The 22,639-nt window shown below is 40.3% G+C and overlaps 1 protein-coding gene and 1 pseudogene across 2 annotated transcripts in view; one reads left to right on the top strand and one right to left on the bottom strand.

Moving 5' to 3' along the window:
• LOC139408305 (kit ligand-like) overlaps positions 1-1,572 on the bottom strand; it is a 38,518-nt gene extending 36,946 nt beyond the window's left edge. For both annotated transcript variants that reach the window (XR_011634273.1, XM_071152026.1), the window contains exon 1: positions 1,319-1,572. Coding sequence is in view for 1 of the 2 variants with exons in the window: in XM_071152026.1 (XP_071008127.1) it covers positions 1,319-1,333 (15 nt within the window). In the remaining variant the exon portion in view is untranslated. The remainder of the gene's footprint in view (positions 1-1,318) is intronic.
• LOC139405673 (5-hydroxytryptamine receptor 2A-like) lies at positions 1,535-20,287 on the top strand (annotated as a pseudogene).
• The last annotated feature ends 2,352 nt before the right edge of the window (positions 20,288-22,639 follow it).

Raw genomic sequence — 22,639 nt, 5'->3', positions numbered from 1 at the left:
CGCCCATCTCCACAGTGGAACTCTGGAGCTCTGTCAGAGTAACCATTGGGTTCTTGGTCACCTCCCTGACCAAGGCCCTTCTCACCCGATTGCTCAGTTTGGCCGGGCGGCCCGCTCTAGGAAGAGTCTTGGTGGTTTATTAAAACTTAATCCATTGAAGAATGATGGAGGCCACTGTGTTCTTGGGGGACCGTCAATGCGGCAGAAATGTTACGGTACCCTACAGACCATTCCTTTGACCTCAGGGCTTGGTTTTTGCTCTGACATGCATTGTCAACTGTGGGACCTTATATAGACAGGTGTGCCTTTCCAAATCATGTCCAGTCAATTGAATTTACCACAGGTGGACTCCAATCAAGATTCAGAAATATCAAGGATGATCAATGGAAACAGAATTGACCTGTGCTCAATTTCGAGTCTCATTGCAAAGGGTCTGAATACTTATGTGAAAAAGGTACTTTCTTTTATTATTTTTGTTGTTATATAAATTTGCTAAACATTCTAAAAACCTGTTTTCTCTTTGTCATTATTGGGTATTGTGTTTAAATTGAGGAAAACAAGTAATTTAATCAATTTTAGAATAAGGCTGTAACGTAAGAAAATGTGGAAAAAGTTAAGGGGCCTGAATACTTTCCCAATGCAGTGTATGCAGTGTGCCAAAACCAATAGCCTGTATTACACTTTCATTTCAGTACCGCCAAACCAAAAACCAATAGGCATAGCGCATGGCACATCAAAATACTGTACATACTGTCATGAACTTACAGTATGTTTATCATTGCTTATTACTTAAGGTTATAATCTTAAACCACAAACTACCGTGATTTCATTAAAGGAAAACGATTAGGCCCTACGCGCGAAAAGATTGTACATTATTGCACACAATTCAACATGGGCGCACTCATTGCACACATCCTGGGATATGTGCAGGCATATAGGCCACTAAATGTCATTCGTGTGTTACTGTGATACGATATATGAGAAAATCTAGGATGATTAGGTGCCTGGTCAGTTCGGACACCCAAACATAATTACCGTTGTCATTTTCTGTTTGGCCGTATTGGAAAAATGGGGAGTGAGGTGCTTAACTTAACAAACGTTTCCAAAGACGCTGACCACTAAAGGAACGGGCTTCATGTCAATGATATTGATGCATACTTCTCAAAATCTATGGACAGAAATAGGCTAATTCACACCTTTCGTTTTCTCACCTGCCACTCGAATACGCGCACCGCACCAGGCGTAAAAGGACATGAAAATAAGACAGCCTATAACAAGAAAGTGAGTAAGAAAATGTTCAGTTCCGATGTTAACTTACTTTTGACTTCTTCATATGGAACGAGAGGAGTAAATCCAATGTATTCGAAACCCTATTTTATCTTACTTCTGCGGGGAGGAAAGGGGTTTTCATCATCCCGCGTGCACATATCCAATGCCCCAGTCAGTAGTATCCAAACAGGGAAAAAAATATTAAACCGCATAAAACTGCTGCAATAAACTCTGTTGTATGGTATCCACACATCATAGCGTGCGCATGAAAGTGGACTGCGAGACCATTGTGAGTTGAAGGCTTTTTTTTTACAGGGCAACACCTTTTATGCGCGCTTCAAGTGCCGCCCACAGGAACCGATCCCGCCCGTCTGCTGCTCTACTATATGGAAAGCCAAAAGGTTCAAATCGTCTTACCAGGAACATGCATTAACACTTGTAATTTTCATTTTTCACTTGCTTTCTTCAAATTTACTTTCCCCACCCGCATCCACCAGGAGGCGCCACTTCAGCCAGTCAGCTCCCTGCCCCAAGGAGATGAGGGGAGAGGGCCCAGTGAGGGGGAGGCAACTCCTGGAGGGGTCCTAACCCTCGCCCATGGCCACCAGGTGGCACCACGCATTCAGCCAGCTCCCTGCATGGGCTGGGGCAACCCAAGGAAGGGTGGGGGGAGCACCAGTTAAGGCCACCAGGGGGCGCCACTACATCCAGACAGTTCCCTGTCTCAGCTATAGAGAGAAAGAGTAATGCCGTATTTTTGCAAGCTTAACTCCGCCATGGTTCGTTCAGCAGCCTAAGACATAATAAATTGCATTTTTGTAGTTTATTTTAAATAATTCCCAGAAACAACTTATTTGGTAAATGTTATAGTTTTGTTCAATGAGATCATCTTCATCAGCTAACGTCACATTTTGTAAATTTTTATGCATTGATGTATTTTTTCAAAAGCACATAAAGGCTTCATAATTCATGAAGGTCATGTTAAATGACTGATATTATCTCATAGAACAAAACGTATAAGATCTCCTAAGCCCGTCTTAACCTCATACCTCACTACCATCATTACATTTTAGTAATTTAGCAGACACTCTGGTAAAATTTAGCTAAATACGTATAACTCACATCTCTGCGCCATCTATAATATTTTCCTCACAGTAACACACATTTTCAGCCTATATTTATTCATTTATTGCATTGAAAAATCAATTCAGTTCCTCCACAATGAAATTAATGGAGGCCAACTGAAAAGTAGGCTGCTATGACTGATTTTTACACAAAATTTATGACGACTCTATGAACCTTTTCGAATGGGTTGACTTGTTCTGTGGTGTAGTTATTTGGTGTAGTTATCATCTAGGGTACCATGTGATAATAAAGTAAAGGTCCTATGTGGCTCAGTTGGTAAAGCATGGTGCTTGCAAAGCCAAGGTTATGGGTTCAATAGGCCGCCACTGTAAACTAGAATTTGTTTGTATATATAGTTGAAATTGGAAGTTTACATACACTTAGGTTGGAGTTATTAAAACTTGTTTTTCAACCACTCCACAAATTTCTTGTTAACAAACTATAGTTTTGGCAAGTCGGTTAGGACATCTACATTGTGCATGACACAAGTCATTTTTCCAACAATTGTTTACAGACAGATTATTTCACTTATAATTCAATGTATCACAATTATAGTGGGTCAGAGATTTACATACACTAAGTTGACTGTGCTTTTAAACAGCTTGAAAAAATCCAGAAAATTATGTTATGGCTTTAGAAGCTTCTGATAGGCTAATTGACATCATAATTTGAGTCAATTGGAGGTGTGGATGTATTTCAAGGCCTACCTTCAAACTCAGTGCCTTTTTTGCTTGACATCATGGGAAAATCAAAATAAACAGCCAAGACCTCAGAAAAAATTGCAGACCTCCACAAGTCTGGTTCATCATTGGGAGCAATTTCCAAACACCTGAAGGTACCACATTCATCTGTACAAACACCATGGGACCACGCAGCAGTAAAACTGCTCAGAAAGGAGACGTGTTCTGTCTCCTAGAGATGAACGTACTTGGTGCGAAAAGTACAAATCAATCCCAGAACAACAGCAAAAGACCTTGTGAAGAAGCTGGAGGAAGCAGGTGCAAAAGTATCTATATCCACAGTAAAACAAGTCCTATATAGACATAACCTGAAAGGCTGATCAGCAAGGAAGAAGCCACTGCTACAAAACAGCCATAAAAAAGCCAGCCTACAGTTTGCAACTGCACATAGGGACAAAGATCATACTTTTTGGAGAAAAATCCTCTGGTCTGATTAAACAAAAATAGAACTGTTTGGCCATTATGACCATTATTATGTTTGGAGGAAAAGGGGGGACGCTTGCAAGCCGAAGAACACCATCCCAACCGTGAAGCACAGGGGTTACAGCATCATGTTGTGGTGGTGCTTTGCTGCAGGAGGGACTGGTGCACTTCACAAAATAGATGGCTTCATGAGGCAGGGAAAATTATGTGGATATAGTGAAGCAACATCTCAAGACATCAGTTAAAGCTTGGTCGCAAATGGGTCTTCCAAATGGACAATGACCCCAAGCTTACTTCCAAATTTGTGGCAAAATGGCTTAACTTCTTATGGGCAGGTGGGACAGTAGCGTCCCCCTGGCCAACATCCGGTGAAATTGCGCGAAATTCAAACTACAGATTTATAAATATTTAACTTTCATTAAATCACAAGTGTAATGCATCAAAATAAAGCTTAACTTCTTGTTAATCCAGCCGCTGTGTCAGATTTCAAAAAGGCTTTACGGCGAAAGCACACCATGTGATTTTCTGAGGACAGCGCTCCGCATACAAAAGCATGAAAAACATATTTCAACCAGGCAGGTGCCCCACAAAAGTCAGAAATAGCGATATAATAAATGCCTTACCTTTGATGATCTTCTTCTGTTGGCACTCCAGAAGGTCCCAGATACATCACAAATGGTCCTTTAGTTTGATAATGTCCTTTATATCCATAAAAATTCAGTTTTAGCTGGTGCACTTCAGTCAAAAATCCAACCAGTTTCCCTCCATCAAAATGCATACAAAATGAATCCCAAACGTTACTAATAAACTTTTCCAAACAACGTTTATAATCAAACCTTAGGTACCCTAATACGTAAACAAACAATACAATTTAAGACGGAGAATCGTTATTTTTCTTTAACGGAGAAAAATACCAAAGAACGCGTTCTCTTCCACGCGCTTGGAATCACTTCAGCCAAAATGGGAGCCACCTAGAAAAAACACAATTTCCGGCAAATTTTTCCAAAAACCAGCATGAAACTCTTTCTAAAGACTGTTGACATCTATTGGAAGCCCTAGGAACTGCAATCTGGGAGGATTTCGCCTTATAATAAAAGTGACAGCCATTAAAAACAGTGGTAGGCTGAATTCTTTTTTGGGGGGATGGTTTGTTCTCGTGGTTTCGCCTGCCATATCAGTTCTGATATACTCACAGACGTACTTTTTAACAGTTTTAAAACTTTAGAGTGTTTTCCATACAAACCTACCAGTTATATGCATATCCTAGCCTCTGGGCCAGAGTACCAGGCAGTTTACTTTGGGCATGCTTTTCATCCGGATGTGAAATTACTGCCCCCTACCCAAGAGAAGTTAAGGACCTACAAAGTCAAGGTATTGGAGTGGCCATCACAAAGCCCTGACCTCAAACCCATAGAGAATTTGTGGCCAGAACTGAAAAAGCATGTGCGAGCAAGGAGGCCTACAAACCTGACTCAGTTACACCAGCTCTGTCAAGAGGAATGGGCCAAAATTCAACCAACTTATTGTGAGAAGCTTGTGGAAGGCTACCCGAAACGTTTGACCCAAATTAAACAATTTAAAGGCAATGCTACCAAATACTAATTGAGTGTAGGTAAACTTCTGACCCACTGGGAATGTGATGAAAGAAATAAAAGCTGAAATAAATAATTCTCTACTATCATTCTGTCATTTCACATTCTTAAAATAAAGTGGTGATCCTAACTGACCTAAGACAGGGAATTTTTACGAGGATTAAATGTCAGGAATTGTGAAAAACTGAGGTTTAAATGTATTTGGCTAAGGTGTATGTACACTTCCGACTTCAACTGTACATTTTAAATATTATATAAAATACATTGCCTTCAGAAAGTATTTATACCCTTTGACTTATTCAACATGTTGTTATGTTACAGCCTGAATTCAAAATCCCATAGTGACAATGTGAAACATGTTTTTATTAATTTTAGCAAATTATTGTTATAATTATTATTTTTTAAATGTACTACCTTTTCCACCCCAATTTAGTGATATCCAATTACGATATTGTCTCATCGCTGCAACGGGCTCGAGAGAGGTGAATGTCGAGGCATGCATCCTCCGAAAAACATTACCTGCCAAACCACGCTCTTTTACACCCGCCCATTTAACCCAGAAGCCAGCCACATCAATGTGTCTTTGGAAACACTTTTCAACTGACGACCAGAGTCAGCCTGCAGGCGCAGACTTTATTCAGGACAAAAAGTGAATTGCTTTGCCACATTTTTTTGCAGTATTACTGTAGTCAAATCAAATCAAATCAAATCAAATGTATTTATATAGCCCTTCGTACATCAGCTGATATCTCAAAGTGCTGTACAGAAACCCAGCCTAAAACCCCAAACAGCAAGCAATGCAGGTGTAGAAGCACGGTGGCTAGGAAAAACTCCCTAGAAAGGCCAAAACCTAGGAAGAAACCTAGAGAGGAACCAGGCTATGTGGGGTGGCCAGTCCTCTTCTGGCTGTGCCGGGTGGAGATTATAACAAAACATGGTCAAGATGTTCAAATGTTCATAGATGACCAGCATGGTCGAATAATAATAAGGCAGAATAGTTGAAACTGGAGCAGCAGCACAGTCAGGTGGACTGGGGACAGCAAGGAGTCATCATGTCAGGTATTCCTGGGGCATGGTCCTAGGGCTCAGGTCCTCCGAGAGAGAGAAAGAAAGAGAGAATTAGAGAGAGCATATGTGGGATGGCCAGTCCTCTTCTGGCTGTGCCGGGTGGAGATTATAACAGAACATGGCCAAGATGTTCAAATGTTCATAAATGACCAGCATGGTCGAATAATAATAAGGCAGAACAGTTGAAACTGGAGCAGCAGCACAGCGAGGTGGACTGGGGACAGCAAGGAGTCATCATGTCAGGTAGTCCTGGGGCATGGTCCTAGGGCTCAGGTCCTCCGAGAGAGAGAACGAGAGAAGGAGAGAATTAGAGAACGCACACTTAGATTCACACAGGACACCGAATAGGACAGGAGAAGTACTCCAGATATAACAAACTGACCCTAGCCCCCCGACACATAAACTACTGCAGCATAAATACTGGAGGCTGAGACAGGAGGGGTCAGGAGACCTGTAGTGCCTTGTTGCAAACAGGATGCATGTTTTGGAATATGTTTATTTTGTACAGGATTCCTCCTTTTCACTCTGTCAATTAGGTCAGTATTGTGGAGTAACTACAATGTTGTTGATCCATCCTCAGTTTTCTACTATAACAGCCATTCAAGTCTGTAACTGTTTTAAAGTCACCATTGGCCTTGTGGTGAAATCCCTGAGTGGTTTCTTTCCTGAGTTAGGAGGTACGCCTGTATCTTTGTAGTGACTGGGTGTATTGATACAGTACACCATCCAAATTGTAATTCATAACTGCACCATGCTCAAAAGGATATTCAATGTCTGCTTTTTGTATTTATACCCATCTACCAATAGGTGCCCTTCTTTGCGAGCCATTGGAAAAACCTCCCTGGTCTTTGTGGTTGAATCTGATGTTTGAAGTTCACTGCTCGACTGAGGGACCTTAGAGATAGTCATTCAAAAATCTTGTCAAACACTATTATTGCCCACCGAGTGAATCAATACAATTTATTTTACTCGCCATAACAAAGGGGTTGAATACTTACTGACTCAAGATATTTGAGCTTTGAATTTTTTATTCATTTGTAAAAAATTCAGAAAATAATGATTCCACTTTGACATTATGGGTTATTGTGTGTAGGCCAGTGACAAAAAAATCTCAACCTAGTACATTTTAAATTCAGGCTGTAACATAACAAAATGTGGAAAAAGTCAAGGGGTGTGAATACTCTCTGAAGGTATTGTGTGTCATGGTCTAGCCTACTGCTTGGGCTTTGTCATCGCAGACCAATAATAAAATAAATCCTATTCCCTATTTTTATTTTGTGAAATGGCTTGAAAAGTTTGTTCAGGACATATTCAGGACAAAAATCCTGTTAATGTGTCATGGTTTCTACCGTCCAACCGTTGTTATGATACTGTCACGCCCTGATCTGTTTCAATTGTCCCTGTGCTTGTCTCCACCCCCCTCCAGGTGTCGCCCATCTTCCCAATTATCCCCTGTGTATTTATACCTGTGTTCTCTGTCTGTTGCCAGTTCGTCTTGTTTGTTCAAGCTTACCAGCGGTTTTCCTGTCAGCGCCTATCTTTTCCCAGCCTCTCTTTTCTCGTCCTCCTGGTTTTTGACCTTTGCCTGTCTTGACTCTGTACCCGCCCGCCGGACCTCTCTGCCTGACCCTGAGCCTGCCTGCCATCCTGTACCTTTGCTACACCTCAGGATTACTGTACTCTGCCTACCTTGACCTGCTTTTGCCTGCCCCTGTTGCTACAATAAACAGTGTTACTTTGACAGTCTGCATATGGGTCTTACCTTGATTCCTGATAGTTACTTTGTTGATAAAGCAACACACACAGTATTTAAATACTTGGATTACTCACAACTTCCTCCAGCTATATCAAGTCAAGAACAAGGTACTTATCATTGGAGCCAAAGCACAGAGAGAGAATCTGGCCAGACATGGTCACCTCCCTGACCAAAGCCCTTCACCCCCGATTTGACTGGTCGGCCAGCTCTAGGAAGAGTCTTGGTGGTTCCAAACTTTTTCCATTAATACATATTTTTACGGCTAGGGGTTCCGCTTCATACATTCACAAGTGCAATACACCAAATTAAAGATAAACTTCTTGTTAATCTACCCATCCTGTCCAATTTCAAAAAGGCTTTACAGCGAAAGCACACCATATGATTATGTTAGGTCAGAGTCTAGTCACAAAAACACACACAGCCATTTTTCAGCCAAATGAGAGGAGTCACAAAAAGCAGAAATATAGATAAAATGAATCACTAACCTTTGATGATCTTCATCAGATGGCACTCATAGGACTTTGTTACACAATACATAAAGTTCATATTTATATCCAAAAATCTGAGTTTACATTGGCGCTTTATGGTCAGTAATGTTGTGCCTCGAAAATATCCGGCAAATTTTCAGAGAGCCACATCAATTTACAGAAATACTAAATAAAAAAGATACAACTATTATGCACAGAATTATGGATATACTTCTCCTTAATGCAACCGCTGTGTCAGATTTCAAAAAAGCTTTAAGGAAGAAGCAAACCATGCAATAATCTGAGTACGGCGCTCAGACACAAAAACAAGCCATGCAGATACCCGCCATGTTGTGGAGTCAGTAAAAGTCAGAAATAGCGTTATAAATATTCACTTACCTTTGATGAACTTCATCAGAATGCACTCCTAGGAATCCCAGTTACACAATAAATGTTTGTTTTGTTCAATAAATTCCATCATTTATGTCCAAATACCTCCTTTTGTTAGCGCATTCGGTAAACAAATCCAAACTCACGAGGCGTGGCAAGTCCAGGCGAAAGTTCAGACGAAAAGTTCAAAAAGTCATATTACAGTTCGTAGAAACATGTAAAATGAAGTATAGATGTTTTTAACAATAATCAATCATGTTCCAAATGGAGAATTCCTTTGTCTTTAGAATTGCAATGGAACGCAGGTCGCTCTCACGTGTGCACGCGTGATCAGCTCATGGCACTCTGGCAGGCCTCTGGTTGAATCAGCTCTCATTCGCCCCCACTTCACAGTAGAAGCCTCAAACATCGTTCTAAAGACTGTTGACATCTAGTGGAAGCCTTAGGAAGTGCAATATGACCCGATAGGCAATGAGTTGAAAAACTACAAACCTCAGATTTCCCACTTCCTGGTTGGATTTTTCTCTGGTTTTCGCCTGCCATATGAGTTCTGTTATACTCACTGACACCATTCAAACAGTTTTAGAAACTTCAGAGTGTTTTCTATCCAATACACCTAATAATATGCATATATTAGCATCTGGGCCTGAGTAGCAAGAGGTTTACTCTGTGCACGCTTTTCATCCGAACGTGAAAATGTTGCACCCTATCCCAAACAGGTTCTAAAGAATGATGGAGGCCACTGTGTTCTTGAATTGTTCAATGCTGCAGAAATGTTTTGGTACCATTCCACAGATCTGTGCCTCGACACAATCCTGTCTTGGACTTCTGTGGATAATTTCTTCAACCTCATGGCTTGGTTTTTGCCTTTCCAAATGATGTCCAAACACTTGAATTGACCACAGGTGGACTCAAATCAAGTTGTAGAAACATCTGATGGATGATCAATGGAAACAGGATGTACCTGAGCTCAATTTCAAGTATCATAGCAAAGGGTCTGAATATTTATGTAAATAAGGTATTTCTGTTTTTAATTTTCTATGAATTTGCCAAACTTTAAAAAAAAACTTTTTTGTTTGTTGTCATTATAGAGTATTGTGTGTAGATTAATGAGGGAGGAAAAATGCTAATTTAATACATTTTAAAATAAGGCTGAAACATAACAAAATGTGAAAAAAAGTAAATGGTTCTGACTACTTTCTGAATGCACTGTATAGTGTCATTAGAATGTGAAGGAAATCACTATTCAAGACAAAGGCTGGAGGAACATTTTGCTTCTATAAAATAATGAATAAACGATGGAGGGTATTTGTTTTCGAATGGACTAATAGCTTGTTACTTCAGAAGGAACATTTTTGATATCCAGACAATAGAAATGAAAAAAGATAAATTGTAATCGTGGCATTGAGCTCTAGTATTGCATTTGTCATCACAGGGAGTCTGTGTAGTGCAATCAGTCATAACCTCAGCTACTATCCGTAGAACACTTTTCTGATATCAATTACAACAGAATTTGGTTTTATTGTCCACAGTTTAAAAAAAACGAAATACATTCTGAATTAACATAATAAAAATTGCATATAAAAACACAAAGAGAAAAATATGGATTACACAATGATTGAAGACGCTGTCTGCATCCCAAATTAGTCCATGGGCCTTGAGGTTCCATTTTTTTTTAATCCACTTTGGTGTGGCAAAGTCTAATGACGATTTTCATTAAGGTCCATGTTACTATCACGTTTAAGGTAAGACCCAAATGCAGACTGTGTTGAAGTAACATTGTTGATTACAGCAACAGGGGCAGGCGAATGACAGTTCAAGGCAGGCAGGGGTCGATAATCAAGAGTAATGGCAAAGGCACAGGGCGGCAGGCAAACTCAGGGTCAGGGTCAGGTCAGGCAGAGGTCAGTAATCCAGAGTAGGGACAAAGGCACAGGACGGCACTGGTTGACTTGTATAACAAGACAAACTGGCAACAGACAAACAGAGAACACCGGTGTAAATACACAGGGGATAATGGGGAAGATGGGCGACACCTGGAGGGGGGGTGGGGACAAGCACAAAGACAGGTGAAACAGATCAGTGCGTGACAGTCTATTTTCATATGATAACCACATTTAGCTACCTCCTATAAATGGTTATCACTGTCATTGGTTTTTGGGTCAATAGCATTGAAGATATGAAATGTCTTTTTGTATTATCAGGGAAAAAAAACTTTGTCGTAGAAATATTGGTCCAATAATATTTCTCAGGAACTTGTGAATTCAAAATAGACTTTATTACAAAGTAACAAGCCAATCTGGTCCATGGATCAACTTTCTTCCCAGCCTCGGCACACTCCTTTAATAAAGTTTTCATCCTTACATCACAAACATAGTTACTTCTCTTTATGTTAATGATGAACTCTTTTTTGCTTCGTGCCACTATTTCCCTCCCTAAGTTATTTTTGAGGCGGGCTTTTTCTCGCCTCTACAAATCATTTAACACTACTATCTTTGAGGAGGACTTTTTCCCGCCTCCACCAATCACTGAACCAATTATATTGGTGTCGCAAATGATAGTTTGGCAAAAAAATAATAGGGGTCTTTACAAGGCTGCAGTCGCAAATACATTCATCATATAGATTATATCAGCACCCACCAGGCTATAGTCATAAGTACATTCATCATATAGATTATATCAGCACCCACCAGGCTATAGTCATAAGTACATTCATTATATTGATTATAACATTTCTTATCCAGGCATGCATCTGGATTACATTGTGTGTCTGTTTCCTTTGTATATTGGCTTTTCTTATGCTATACAGGTGTGGTTACAGGTTTCTTCAAAGCTTTTAATGATTCTGTTACATTACATTATTATTTCACAATATGCTACTGAAAAATCACCATAACTTGCGGTATGAAATAATTGGAATGTTAATTAAATCTTCATGGGCCCACCTTGGGGGGTCAAAGGTCATACCTGTGTATATTTTGGAGTACCCTAGATGATGGCGACCCATTGGAAAAGTTACATAGAGTCATCATATATTTAGTGTAAAATCAGTCAAAGCAGCCTATTTTCAAGTTGGCCGCAGTTCATTTCAGTGTGGAGGAACTGAATTGATTTCTAAATGCCATAAAGGAATAGATATTGGTTTAATAAGATCAACAAAGGCTAAAAATATGTGTTACTGTGAGGAAAATGCTAAAAGATGGCCCAGAGATGTGTTTAGCAAAATATTTCCAGTGTCTGCTTAATTACTAAAATGTAAATGTAAGAATGGTAGAAATATGACAATACATCCAAAAATTAGGTTAAGGTTGAAGACGGATCTTATATGTTTTCTTCTATGAGATAAAACCAGTCATTTAACATGACCTTTATGAATTATGAAGCCTTTGTGTTTTATGTGCTTTATTTTAATAAATACACTACTGGTGAAAAGATTTAGAACACCTACTCATTCAAGGGTTTTTCTTACATTTTTACTATTTTCTACATTGTTGAATAAAATTGAAGACATCAAAACTATGAAATAACACAATATGGAATCATGTAGAAACCCAAAAAGTGTTTAATAAATCAAAATATGTTTTAGATTTGAATAGCCACCCTTTGCCTTGATGACAGCTTTGCACACTCTTTGCATTCTCTCAACCAGCTTCATGAGGTAGTCACCTGGAATGCAATATTTCAAATAGCAGGTGTGCCTTCTTAAAAGTTAATTTGTGGAATGTCTTTCCTTCCTAATGCGTTTGAACCAATCAGTTATGTTGTGACAAGGAAGGGGGGTATACAGAGGATAGCCCTATTTGGTAAAATACCAAGTCCATATTATGGCAACAACAGCTCAAATAAGCAAAGAGAAATGACAGTCTATCATTACTTTAAGACATGAAGGTCAGTAAATACAGAAAATGTCAAGAACTTTGAATGTTTCTTCAAGTGCAGTCGCAAAAAACATCAAGCGCTATGATGAAACTGGCTCTCATGAGGACCGCCACAGGAATGGAAGACCCAGAGTTACCTCTGCTGTAGAGGATAAGTTCATTGGAGTTACCAGCCTCAGAAATTGCAGTCCAAATAAATGCGTCACAGAGTTCAAGTAACAGACACATCTCAACATCAACTGTTCAGAGGAGACTGCGTGAATCAGGCCTTCATGGCCGAAGCACTGCAAAAAAAACAATACTAAAGGAATCCAATAAGAAAAAGACTTGCTTCGGCCAAGAAACACGAGCAATGGACACTAGACCGGTGGAAATGTGTCCTATGCTGTGGAGTCCAAATTTTAAATTTTCGGTTCCAACCGCTGTGTCTTTGTGAGACGCAGTGTGGGTGAACAGATGATCTCTGCATGTGTATTTCTGACCGTAAAGCATGGAGGAGGATGTGTTATGGTGTGCGGGGGGTGCTTTGCTGGTGACACTGTCAATGAGTTATTTAGAATTCAAGGTGCACTTAACCAGCACGGCTACCACAGCATTCTGCAGCAGTACGCCATCACATCTGGTTTAGGCTTATTGGGACTATCATTTGTTTTTCAACAATACAATGATCCAACACACCTCCAGGCTGTGTAAGGGCTATTTTTTTACCAAGAAGGGGAGTGCTGCATCAGATGACCTGGCCTCCACAATCCCCTTACCTCAACCCAATTGAGATGTTTTGGGATGAGTCAGGCTGCAGAGTGAAGGAAAAGCAGACAAGTGCTCAGCATATGTGGGAACTCCTTCAATACTGTTGGAAAAGCATTCCAGGTGAAGCTTGTTGAGAGAATTCTAAGAGTGTGCAAAGCGTGGCTATTTGAAGAATCGCAAATGCAAAGTATATTTTGTTTCGTTTAACACTTTTTTGGTTACAACATGATTCCATATGTGTTATTTTGTAGTTTTGATGTCTTCACTATTATCCTACAATGTAGAAAATAGTAAAATAAAGAAGAAACCTTGAATGAGTAGGTGTTCTAAAATTTTTGACCGATAGTGTAAATGCTTAGCTGATGAAGATTATCTCATTGAACAAAACATTTCCTAAGCCTGTATTTACCAAATAAGTTATTTTTGGTAATCATCAACAAAAAAAACATAGGCTGTTGAACAAACAGTGGCAGAGATAGTGCTTGCAAAAATACGCCATTACTATCTCTCTCTATAGCTGAGACAGGGAGTTGGCTGGATGTAGTGGCGTCCCCCAGGAGGCCTTGGGCGGGAGTTAGGACCCCTCCGGGGTTTCGCCCCCCACCCTCACAGGGCCCTCTCCCACCATCTTCTTGGGTCAGGGAGCTGGTTGGATAAAGTAGCACCTCCTGGTAGTAGTAGGGCTCGGGTTCTGCCCCCCCTGTCTGGGGATCGGCTCCTGCACTCTGGGTCATCCCCAGCCCTCTTTTGGTGTATTTAGTGGCGCTCTACACAGAGTCTCTGGGTTAGAGCATTAACATCACGTAAATGCACACTGGACAGGTGTGAAGAGTATGTTTAAATATGACCATAACAAGCGTTCTAATCACCTATAAATGTACACTGGACAGGTGTAATGGACACCTGTAAAAATTACCATAACAAGCGTTCTAATCACCTGTAAATGCTCACTGGACAGGTGTAAAGAACACTTGAAAAAAGCAAGTGATCAATGATCATTACAAGCATTTCAATCACCTGTAAATGTGCACTAGACAGGTGTAAAGAATACATGTAAAATGACTTTTGACTCTTGAAAAAAAGCAAGTGAAAAATGATAACTAGAAGTGTTAAAACCTCTCTGGGATATGTGGGACGCTAGCGAGAGAAAAGCTACACTTGTTGTGAATCCAGCCAACATGTCAGATTTCAAAAGGGCTTTTCGGCGAAAGCAAACGATGCTATTATCTGAGAGTAGCACCTCTCAGAAAACAAATTTCAACCCTGCAGGTGCGACATAAAACGCAGAAATAAAAATATAAATCATGCCTTACCTTTGACGAGCTTCTTCTGTTGGCACTCCAATATGTCCCATAAACATCACAAATGGTCATTTTTTTCGATTAATTCCGTCGATATATATCCAAAATGTCCATTTATTTGGCGCATTTGATCCAGAAAAACACTGGTTCCAACTTGCGCAACGTCACTACAAAATATCTCAAAAGTTGCCTGTAAACATTTCAAACTACTTCTGTAATACAACTTTAGGTATTTTGTAAAGTAAATAATCGATAAAATTGAAGACGGGATGATCTGCGTTCAATACAGGAAGAAAACAAACTGACGCTACCTTTCTGGTCACGCGCCTCTAACAAACAGTACACTTGAAGTGACCCTTGTTTTGAACAGGGCTACTTATTCATTACACAAAGGAAAAACCTCAACCAATTTCTAAAGACTGGTTACATCCAGTGGAAGTGGTAGGAACTGCAAGAAGGTCCCTTTGAAATCTGGATTCCCAATGCAAACCCATTGAAAAGAGAGTGACCTCAAAACAAAATAAATCTGAATGGTTTTTCCTCTGGGTTTCGCCTGCTACATAAGTTATGTTATGCTCACAGACATGATTCAAACGGTTTTAGAAACTTCAGAGTGTTTTCTATCCAAATCTACTAATAGCATGCATATCTTATCTTCTGGGGATGAGTAGCAGGCAGTTGAATTTGGGCATGCATTTCATCTGGACATGAAAATACTGCCCCCTTAGACAATTTGAACCTTTTGGCTTTCCATACTCCAACGTCCATCATAGCAGCGATGAACATATTGAGGTAAACTCCACTTTATGGTGTGAGACAAACCAATATTCCTATCTGTTGCCTATAACTCCAGGTAGCCCCACAGTAGCCTTATTTTGATAACTTAACATTTTGCAGAAAATACCTGCCCATGCACTGGCATGCTTTAATAGAATAGATAATCTGGGGAAAGACAGAATATCAAAAGTGTCACACAATAGTGGTAGGTGGATCATTTGTACAGATTTGCATTGTGCTAACTAGCAATCATACCACACATTAAGTTATTCAAAGCTGCACCAATTTGCACATGTGAAAACATCCCTAAAGCTCCCCTATTGATCTTGTTTAGAGACAATACAATTATCCTACCTTAACTAACCTACTGTACAACACCACATTGCAATGAATAATTGCTTTATTGTTTTCAAGTCAATACAAAGTCTAGGCTGTAAACAAACCCTGTGATTTGAATATTTCATTCAATTTATTCTATTTGTATCAGTTGTGGGTCTACTTTCAACGATATAGAAAGGCACATTAGCAGGCCAGTCTGGCTGTATTTTAAGTTCTGATACTGAGATGCACTGTCTGTTGCGGATCATGATTCTCTCAAGTCCTCCTATAATAATGTGACCACTTATGCTCCCAGCAGGCCCAGTTATTCAGGAAAGCACCCCTCTCTGATTCAAGCAGCTATTCCTCATGCGGAGTCGTGCACCTAGAACCTAAAGCTTCAATATAGCCTAAATATTTGTCATTTAACTTTGAAAATGTATGCCCTTTTATGTGTGGCATAAACACAACCAGTCACAATGTTTTAATCTGATTGGGCTACTTGAAAAGTCTCCTCTTGGCTACCTGCACACGTGTACAACTGACAGATATTATATTGGAGGGAAATGTTTGAGTAAGCTATCTTCAAGAGATAAGGCCAAGTTAGTGAGGATTTAGCCTGTGATGAATACATTATGCAAATGTATTGGTGATAAATGCAGTGTCAGGTTACACCAAAGTCTTCCACACTGCCCACTACAAGAGACATGGGTTGTCAATGGGAACCGAGACCAAAGGCAATGCGAGATATGGTCTCACAAACCAACCACAAGACTCAGAGGGGAAGAACATTTGGCACTCAGCTTTCCATGGTAACTCTACAGCAGAATAGCATAACTCGATGTGGGTTACCGCTAAAAAACTATCTGCATTTTCACAATGTATAATAATGTAATTATAATAATGTGTAATAGTATAATTATGTTCAAAATATTGTAGTAATTTCAAAATCTCCTCTGTACCACTTCCCAGGCAACCATGTCCACAAAAAAATGAGGCAGTTGGCACCACCATGCCAGTAGATGCCTAGTTAGCATGACTCCTGTGAAAGACAGATCATCCAAACCTCCACTGGCCAAGCGGTCAAGGAGTGTTGATGACTGTAACAACATTGCCCAATCCAGATGATCCCTCATACCATCCCAGTGAAAAAGCTATGGGTGACCATACAATTCAACAGCAAGTCACTAGATTACTTGCTCTACCATACTCTACCATTGTCCTGACGAGAGACTTTTTAACAACCACGTTCTGTGTCAGTACTAGGAAATATTACTACTCCTTAATCTATCAATGTACATCTTTGTATCAAAATACGTTGAATAGGTAGCCTTTAAGTATCGTAGTGGTGGAGCGTACACTAAATTGCTCAACTTACATATAAGCACTGACTGAAGAGTTAAGGCTAGGGGGACGGGTGGCTTGAGAGTGAATTGGGACTGGGTTGCAAAGGGTTGTGACACTGCTATAAGAGCTTTCTATCCCAGAACCCCTGTGTGCCCAGTGCGAGACCTGACAAGAAGGAAGCCATTGATGGATATGTGTCCCACTTCAGCGATGCAGGGGGAAAGTGAAGACTGGTCTCTATAGACTCTGCCACCAAAGGCACCAGAAGTATTTTCGTTTCTAATGTACATTCAATGTTTAAGCGTCTGTTTATGATGAAGATGATTAAGAAGTGGTACACATGCACCGCTCACACAAACACACACAAACAACAAACCTCACACTAAACTAACTTCTCTCTTTTCTCTTTGTCTCTGAAAGTACAGTTGAAGTCAGAAGTTTACATACACCTTAGCCAAATATATTTAAACTCAGTTTCTGTTTTAGGTCAGTTAGGATCACCACTTTATTCTAAGAATGTGAAATGTCAGAATAATAGTAGACATTCCCAATGTGTCAGAAGATTACATACACTCAATTAGTATTTGGTAGCATTGCCTTTAAAACCTTTTGTGACTAGGGGGCAGTATTTTCATTTTTGGAAAAATAACGTTCCCATAGTAAATGGGATATTTTGTCAGGACAAGATGCTTATAATTGACAGCTTAGGATAGAAAACACTAAAGTTTCCAAAACTGTACAACTGATGTTGCAGTCGAAAGCCTGAGAAAAATCCAATCCGGAAGTGCCTCATGTTTTGAAAGCGCTGCGTTCCAATGCGTCCCTATTGAGCAGTGAATGGGCTATCAAACAGATTACTCTTTCTCCGTATTCCGAAGGTGTCTACAGCATTGTGACGTAGTTTTACGCATTTATGTTGAAGAATACCCCTAAGCGGCTACATTGCGCAAGTGGTCACCTGATGGCTCCCAGAGTGACTCTCGTGTAAAATACAGAGTTAGCCATTACTCCAATCGGTCCTACTGAAAAACTAATTGTCCCGGAGGATATATTATCGAATAGATATTTGAAAAACACCTTGAGGTTTGATTATAAACAACGTTTGCCATGTTTCTGTCAATATTATGGAGCTAATTTTGAATATTTTTCGCCGTTTTCGTGACTGCAATTTCCGGGCGATTTCTCAGCCAAACGTGAAGAACAAACGGAGCTATTTCGCCTACAAAAATAATATTTTTGGAAAAAAGGAACATTTGCTATCTAACTGGGAGTCTCGTGAGTGAAAACATCCGAAGCTCATCAAAGGTAGACGATTTAATTTGATTGCTTTTCTGATTTCCGTGACCAAGTTACTTGCTGCTAGCTGGACAAAATGCTATGCTAGGCTATCGATAAACTTACACAAATGCTTGTCTAGCTTTGGCTGTAAAGCATATTTTGAAAATCTGAGATGACAGGGTGATTAACAAAAGGCTAAGCTGTGTCTCAATATATTTCATTTGTGATTTTCATGAATGGGAATATTTTCTAGGAATATTTATGTCCGTTGCGTTATGCTAATTAGTGTCAGTCGATGATTACGCTCCCGCATGCAGGATGGGGAGTCACTAGAGGTTAAATTGTTTAATTTGGGTCAAACGTTTCGGGTTGCCTTCCACAAGCTTCCCACAGTAAACTGGGTGAATTTTGTCCCATCCCTCCTGACAGAGCTGGTGTAACTAAATCAGGGTTGGTAGGTCTTCTTGCTCGCACATGCTTTTTCAGTTCTGCCCACAAATTTTCTATGGGATTGAGGTCAGGGCTTTGTGATGGCCACTCCAATACCTTGACTTTGTTGTCCTTAAGCCATTTTGACACAACTTTGGAAGTATGCTTGGGGTCATTGTCCATTTCGAATACCCATTTGCGACCAAGCTTTAACTTCCTGACTGATGTCTTGAGATGTTGTTTCAATATATCCACATAATTTGCATGGTCCCATAGTGTTAATACTTGCATACTTTTGTTTGCACAGATGAACGTGGTACTTTCAGGCATTGTGGAGGTCTACAATTGTTTTTCTGAGGTCTTGGTTGATTTCTTTTGATTTTCCCATGATGTCAAGCAAAGATGCATTGAGTTTGAAGGTAGACCTTGAAATAAATCCACAGGTACACCTCCAATTGACTCAAATGATGTCAATTAGCCTATCAGAAGCTTCTAAAGCCATGACATCATTTTCTGGAATTTTCCAATCTGTTTAAAGGCACAGTCAACTTAGTGTATGTAAACGTCTGACCCACTGGAATTGTGATACAGTGAATGATAAGTGAAATAATCTGTCTCTAAACAATTGTTGGAAAAATGACTTGTGTCATCCACAAAGTAGATGTCCTAACCGACTTGCCAAAACTATAGTTTGTTACCAAGAAATTTGTGGAGTGGTTGAAAACGAGTTTTAATGACTCCAACTATATTTCCAAGCCCATTCCCATCCTAAGCCAAGGTGTTCAAAGATGGCAGCTGTCTGCTGACAAATGACGGATTTGTCCTGCTGGGCTTCTTCATGGCCTTCTTCATCTTCCTCACCATCATGGTGGTCACTTACTTCCTCACCATTAGTGCCCTGCAGACTGAAGCTACCCTCTGCCTGAACCAGTTAGTTCCCCGGCCTCTTCAGGCGTTCACTCAGCCATGACACGGGATGGGAAGGAGGAGAGGTCGTCGTGACCTGGGTGGACTCGCGGAAAAGAGGTTGCACCATGCAGTCGATCAGCAATGAGCATAAGGCCTCCAAGGACCTGGGAGTGATTTTCTTCATGTTTGTGGTCGTGTGGTGTTAATTTTCTTCGCCAACGTGGTGTGCGACCCCGTGAACTGTGACACGGGGCTGATGGGGGGGCTGCTGACTGTGTTTGTGTGGTTGGGATACCTGTCTTCAGCCGTCAACCATATGGTATACACTTAACAAGACGTATCGAGCAGCCTTCTCCCGCTACAAACGCTGCCAGTACAGCCCAGAGAGGAAGTCTATGCAGCTCATACTGGTCAACACCCTCCCTCCACTGGCATACAACTTCACTCACCTGGCCCTAGAGGAAGTGTAGTCCCCCAGGTATGGAGTCCACAGCGGTGGAGGATCCAGGGATTCCTAGCTTTACGGAGAGACTCATGGGCCAATTCTCAACTGCATAATCCTCATCTCCTTCTCAAAATCCATTGGGTAAGAAAGCCAGAGGTTCCTCCCCTCTGACCTTCTCCTCCAATGGGTTTGAGGAGGTGAGGAGAGACGACTCGAGGATTATGCAATTGAGAAAAGGCCATGCTGCCAGGAGCAGTCAGGAACAAGAAATCTAAAACAGGAAGTACAGAGAGAGGAAAGACAATATCTGCCTCACAAACTCTTAAACTAGGAGACCCGACCTACAGACTGTACTTTCCAAAGGTCAAGAAGGGGTGTATTCAGCATAACCCTTCAAGGCAAAGCCAACACACCACAAGTAAATAAATTATAAAGTAGTAAACATTTACTTTGAGTGTCTTTCACTGCTACTTCCTAGATTAACTGACCTTGTCCCATCCCCTCTTGACCTCAGGTGTGATCTCTCCCCTCTCAACACTGAGCATATCTTGCACTACTAGATTCCACTGAGACGTGTTCCTCTTCATCATCATGAAGGAGTGTACATTTGAATTTGTCTCTCTATCTGTACAGGACTGAGTGCCTATCGCTCTCCCAGCACTCAGACTGGTCAGACACCAAAGGATATCCTGTACCTGCAGCAGCTTCCATGATCAACTTGGATAGCCTGATCCCCCCCCAACATCTGTCAATATGGTAACACCTGCTAACTTGCGAAAAATAAAGATTCATTATACTTTGTTTTCTGTATTTCTATGATTATGATACACTCATCATCAGAAAAACCTGTCCATTACTGTTTGGTTACATGAGGAGGCAAACAAATTGTCATGCCCTGACCTTAGTTATCTATGTTTTCTAGATTATTTTGGTCAGGTCAGGGTGTGACGAGGGTGGGATATGTGTGTTTTTTGTCTTGTCTAGGGGTTTTTCTATATCTATGGAGTTTTTATATGTCTAGGTATTTGTAGGTCTTTGGTGGCCTGAATTGGTTCCCAATCAGAGACAGCTGTTTATCGTTGTCTCTGATTGGGGATCCTATTTAGGTTGCCAATTATCCATTTTGGTTTTGTGGGTTATTGTCTATGGTTAGTTGCATGTCAGCACTCGTTATATATAGTGTCACGGTTGATTTATATAATTTGTTCAGTGGTCTCTTTCATTAAGCCTTGGTCTCCTCGTTATGACGAACGTGACACAAACAAACTAAAATGATTACTTTTACCATAACATCAACCTTTTATTCCATTCTATACGTCCACTACATATTTAGTCCTGTTAATTACTGTTTGTAAATGATACAAGTTACCATAAAATAAATATTTTACACAGATGTAATACATTCACTATACTTGCTTATTCAGTCTTCGCTGATGCAGTTATGCGAAGAGCCTGTTAATTTAATTACATGAGGTTCATGGATGCAACATAAAAATGTCAAAATTATTACTTTTACCTTTCATTCCATTAAATAGATTCATTATACTTACTTATTCAGCCCTCTCAGGCTCAGTTATCCATAATCTGCCCTGTATATGTTCATGGCATGTTGTCACAAGACTGATAAAGTGTCTCTTACGATGAACTACAAAGTATCCTACATAAACCTGTGGAATGTCCTGGCAGAATATGTTCTCTGTCTGACAATGCCCACAGGTACACCAGATCAGATAAGATCAGATCTGGTGATCAGATAAGATCAGACGAAAGACAGCATTTCTGTTGCTCACTGTCCACAATCTCTAGTAAGGAGTCTAAAATTCCTGGCAATATCGTCCTACATCATCATATAACACTAATTTCCACTGGGATCAAGCTAAACTAATTCCAAGCTACCTATAGCCAGATTAACATTAAGGGTTGCAACATTTTCCAAATAGACTTACAACTGTGATATGTCCTGCATATCCCTTGGGTTTTGCACTGGCTCATTATCTTCCTCATTCATTTCAGGGTTAGACTCTGGCTCATGCATGTAAGGCTACATGCTACCTTGCGCCATTGCTGTGCTGACATTACAGTTGAATTTCCGATTAAGTAGTCACGTGACTTTGTTTTGGTTTGCATCAGCCAATCAGAACTAAGAAACATTCATATTTATAATGTGATTCCCACGCCCATACCTTTCTTCAAGCTGTTTCCAGGAGAGATTCTCACTTCAGTAAAAGCTCTTTTTAAAATACTTATTGACGAGTAGGACACGTAACAGCGTTTATTGAAATCAAGAAAGAATTTAAAGGGTGGCATGAACCTTTAACAATAATTTGACTTCCCCACAGTTGTATTATATAATAACTATGGAGTGCTAGAGGGAGCA

The sequence above is a fragment of the Oncorhynchus clarkii genome, chromosome 1 (assembly GCF_045791955.1).
Source record: "Oncorhynchus clarkii lewisi isolate Uvic-CL-2024 chromosome 1, UVic_Ocla_1.0, whole genome shotgun sequence".
Lineage (NCBI taxonomy): Eukaryota > Metazoa > Chordata > Actinopteri > Salmoniformes > Salmonidae > Oncorhynchus > Oncorhynchus clarkii.
The sequence above is the reverse complement of the archived record's forward strand: the minus strand, read 5'-3'. Positions and strand labels throughout refer to the sequence as shown.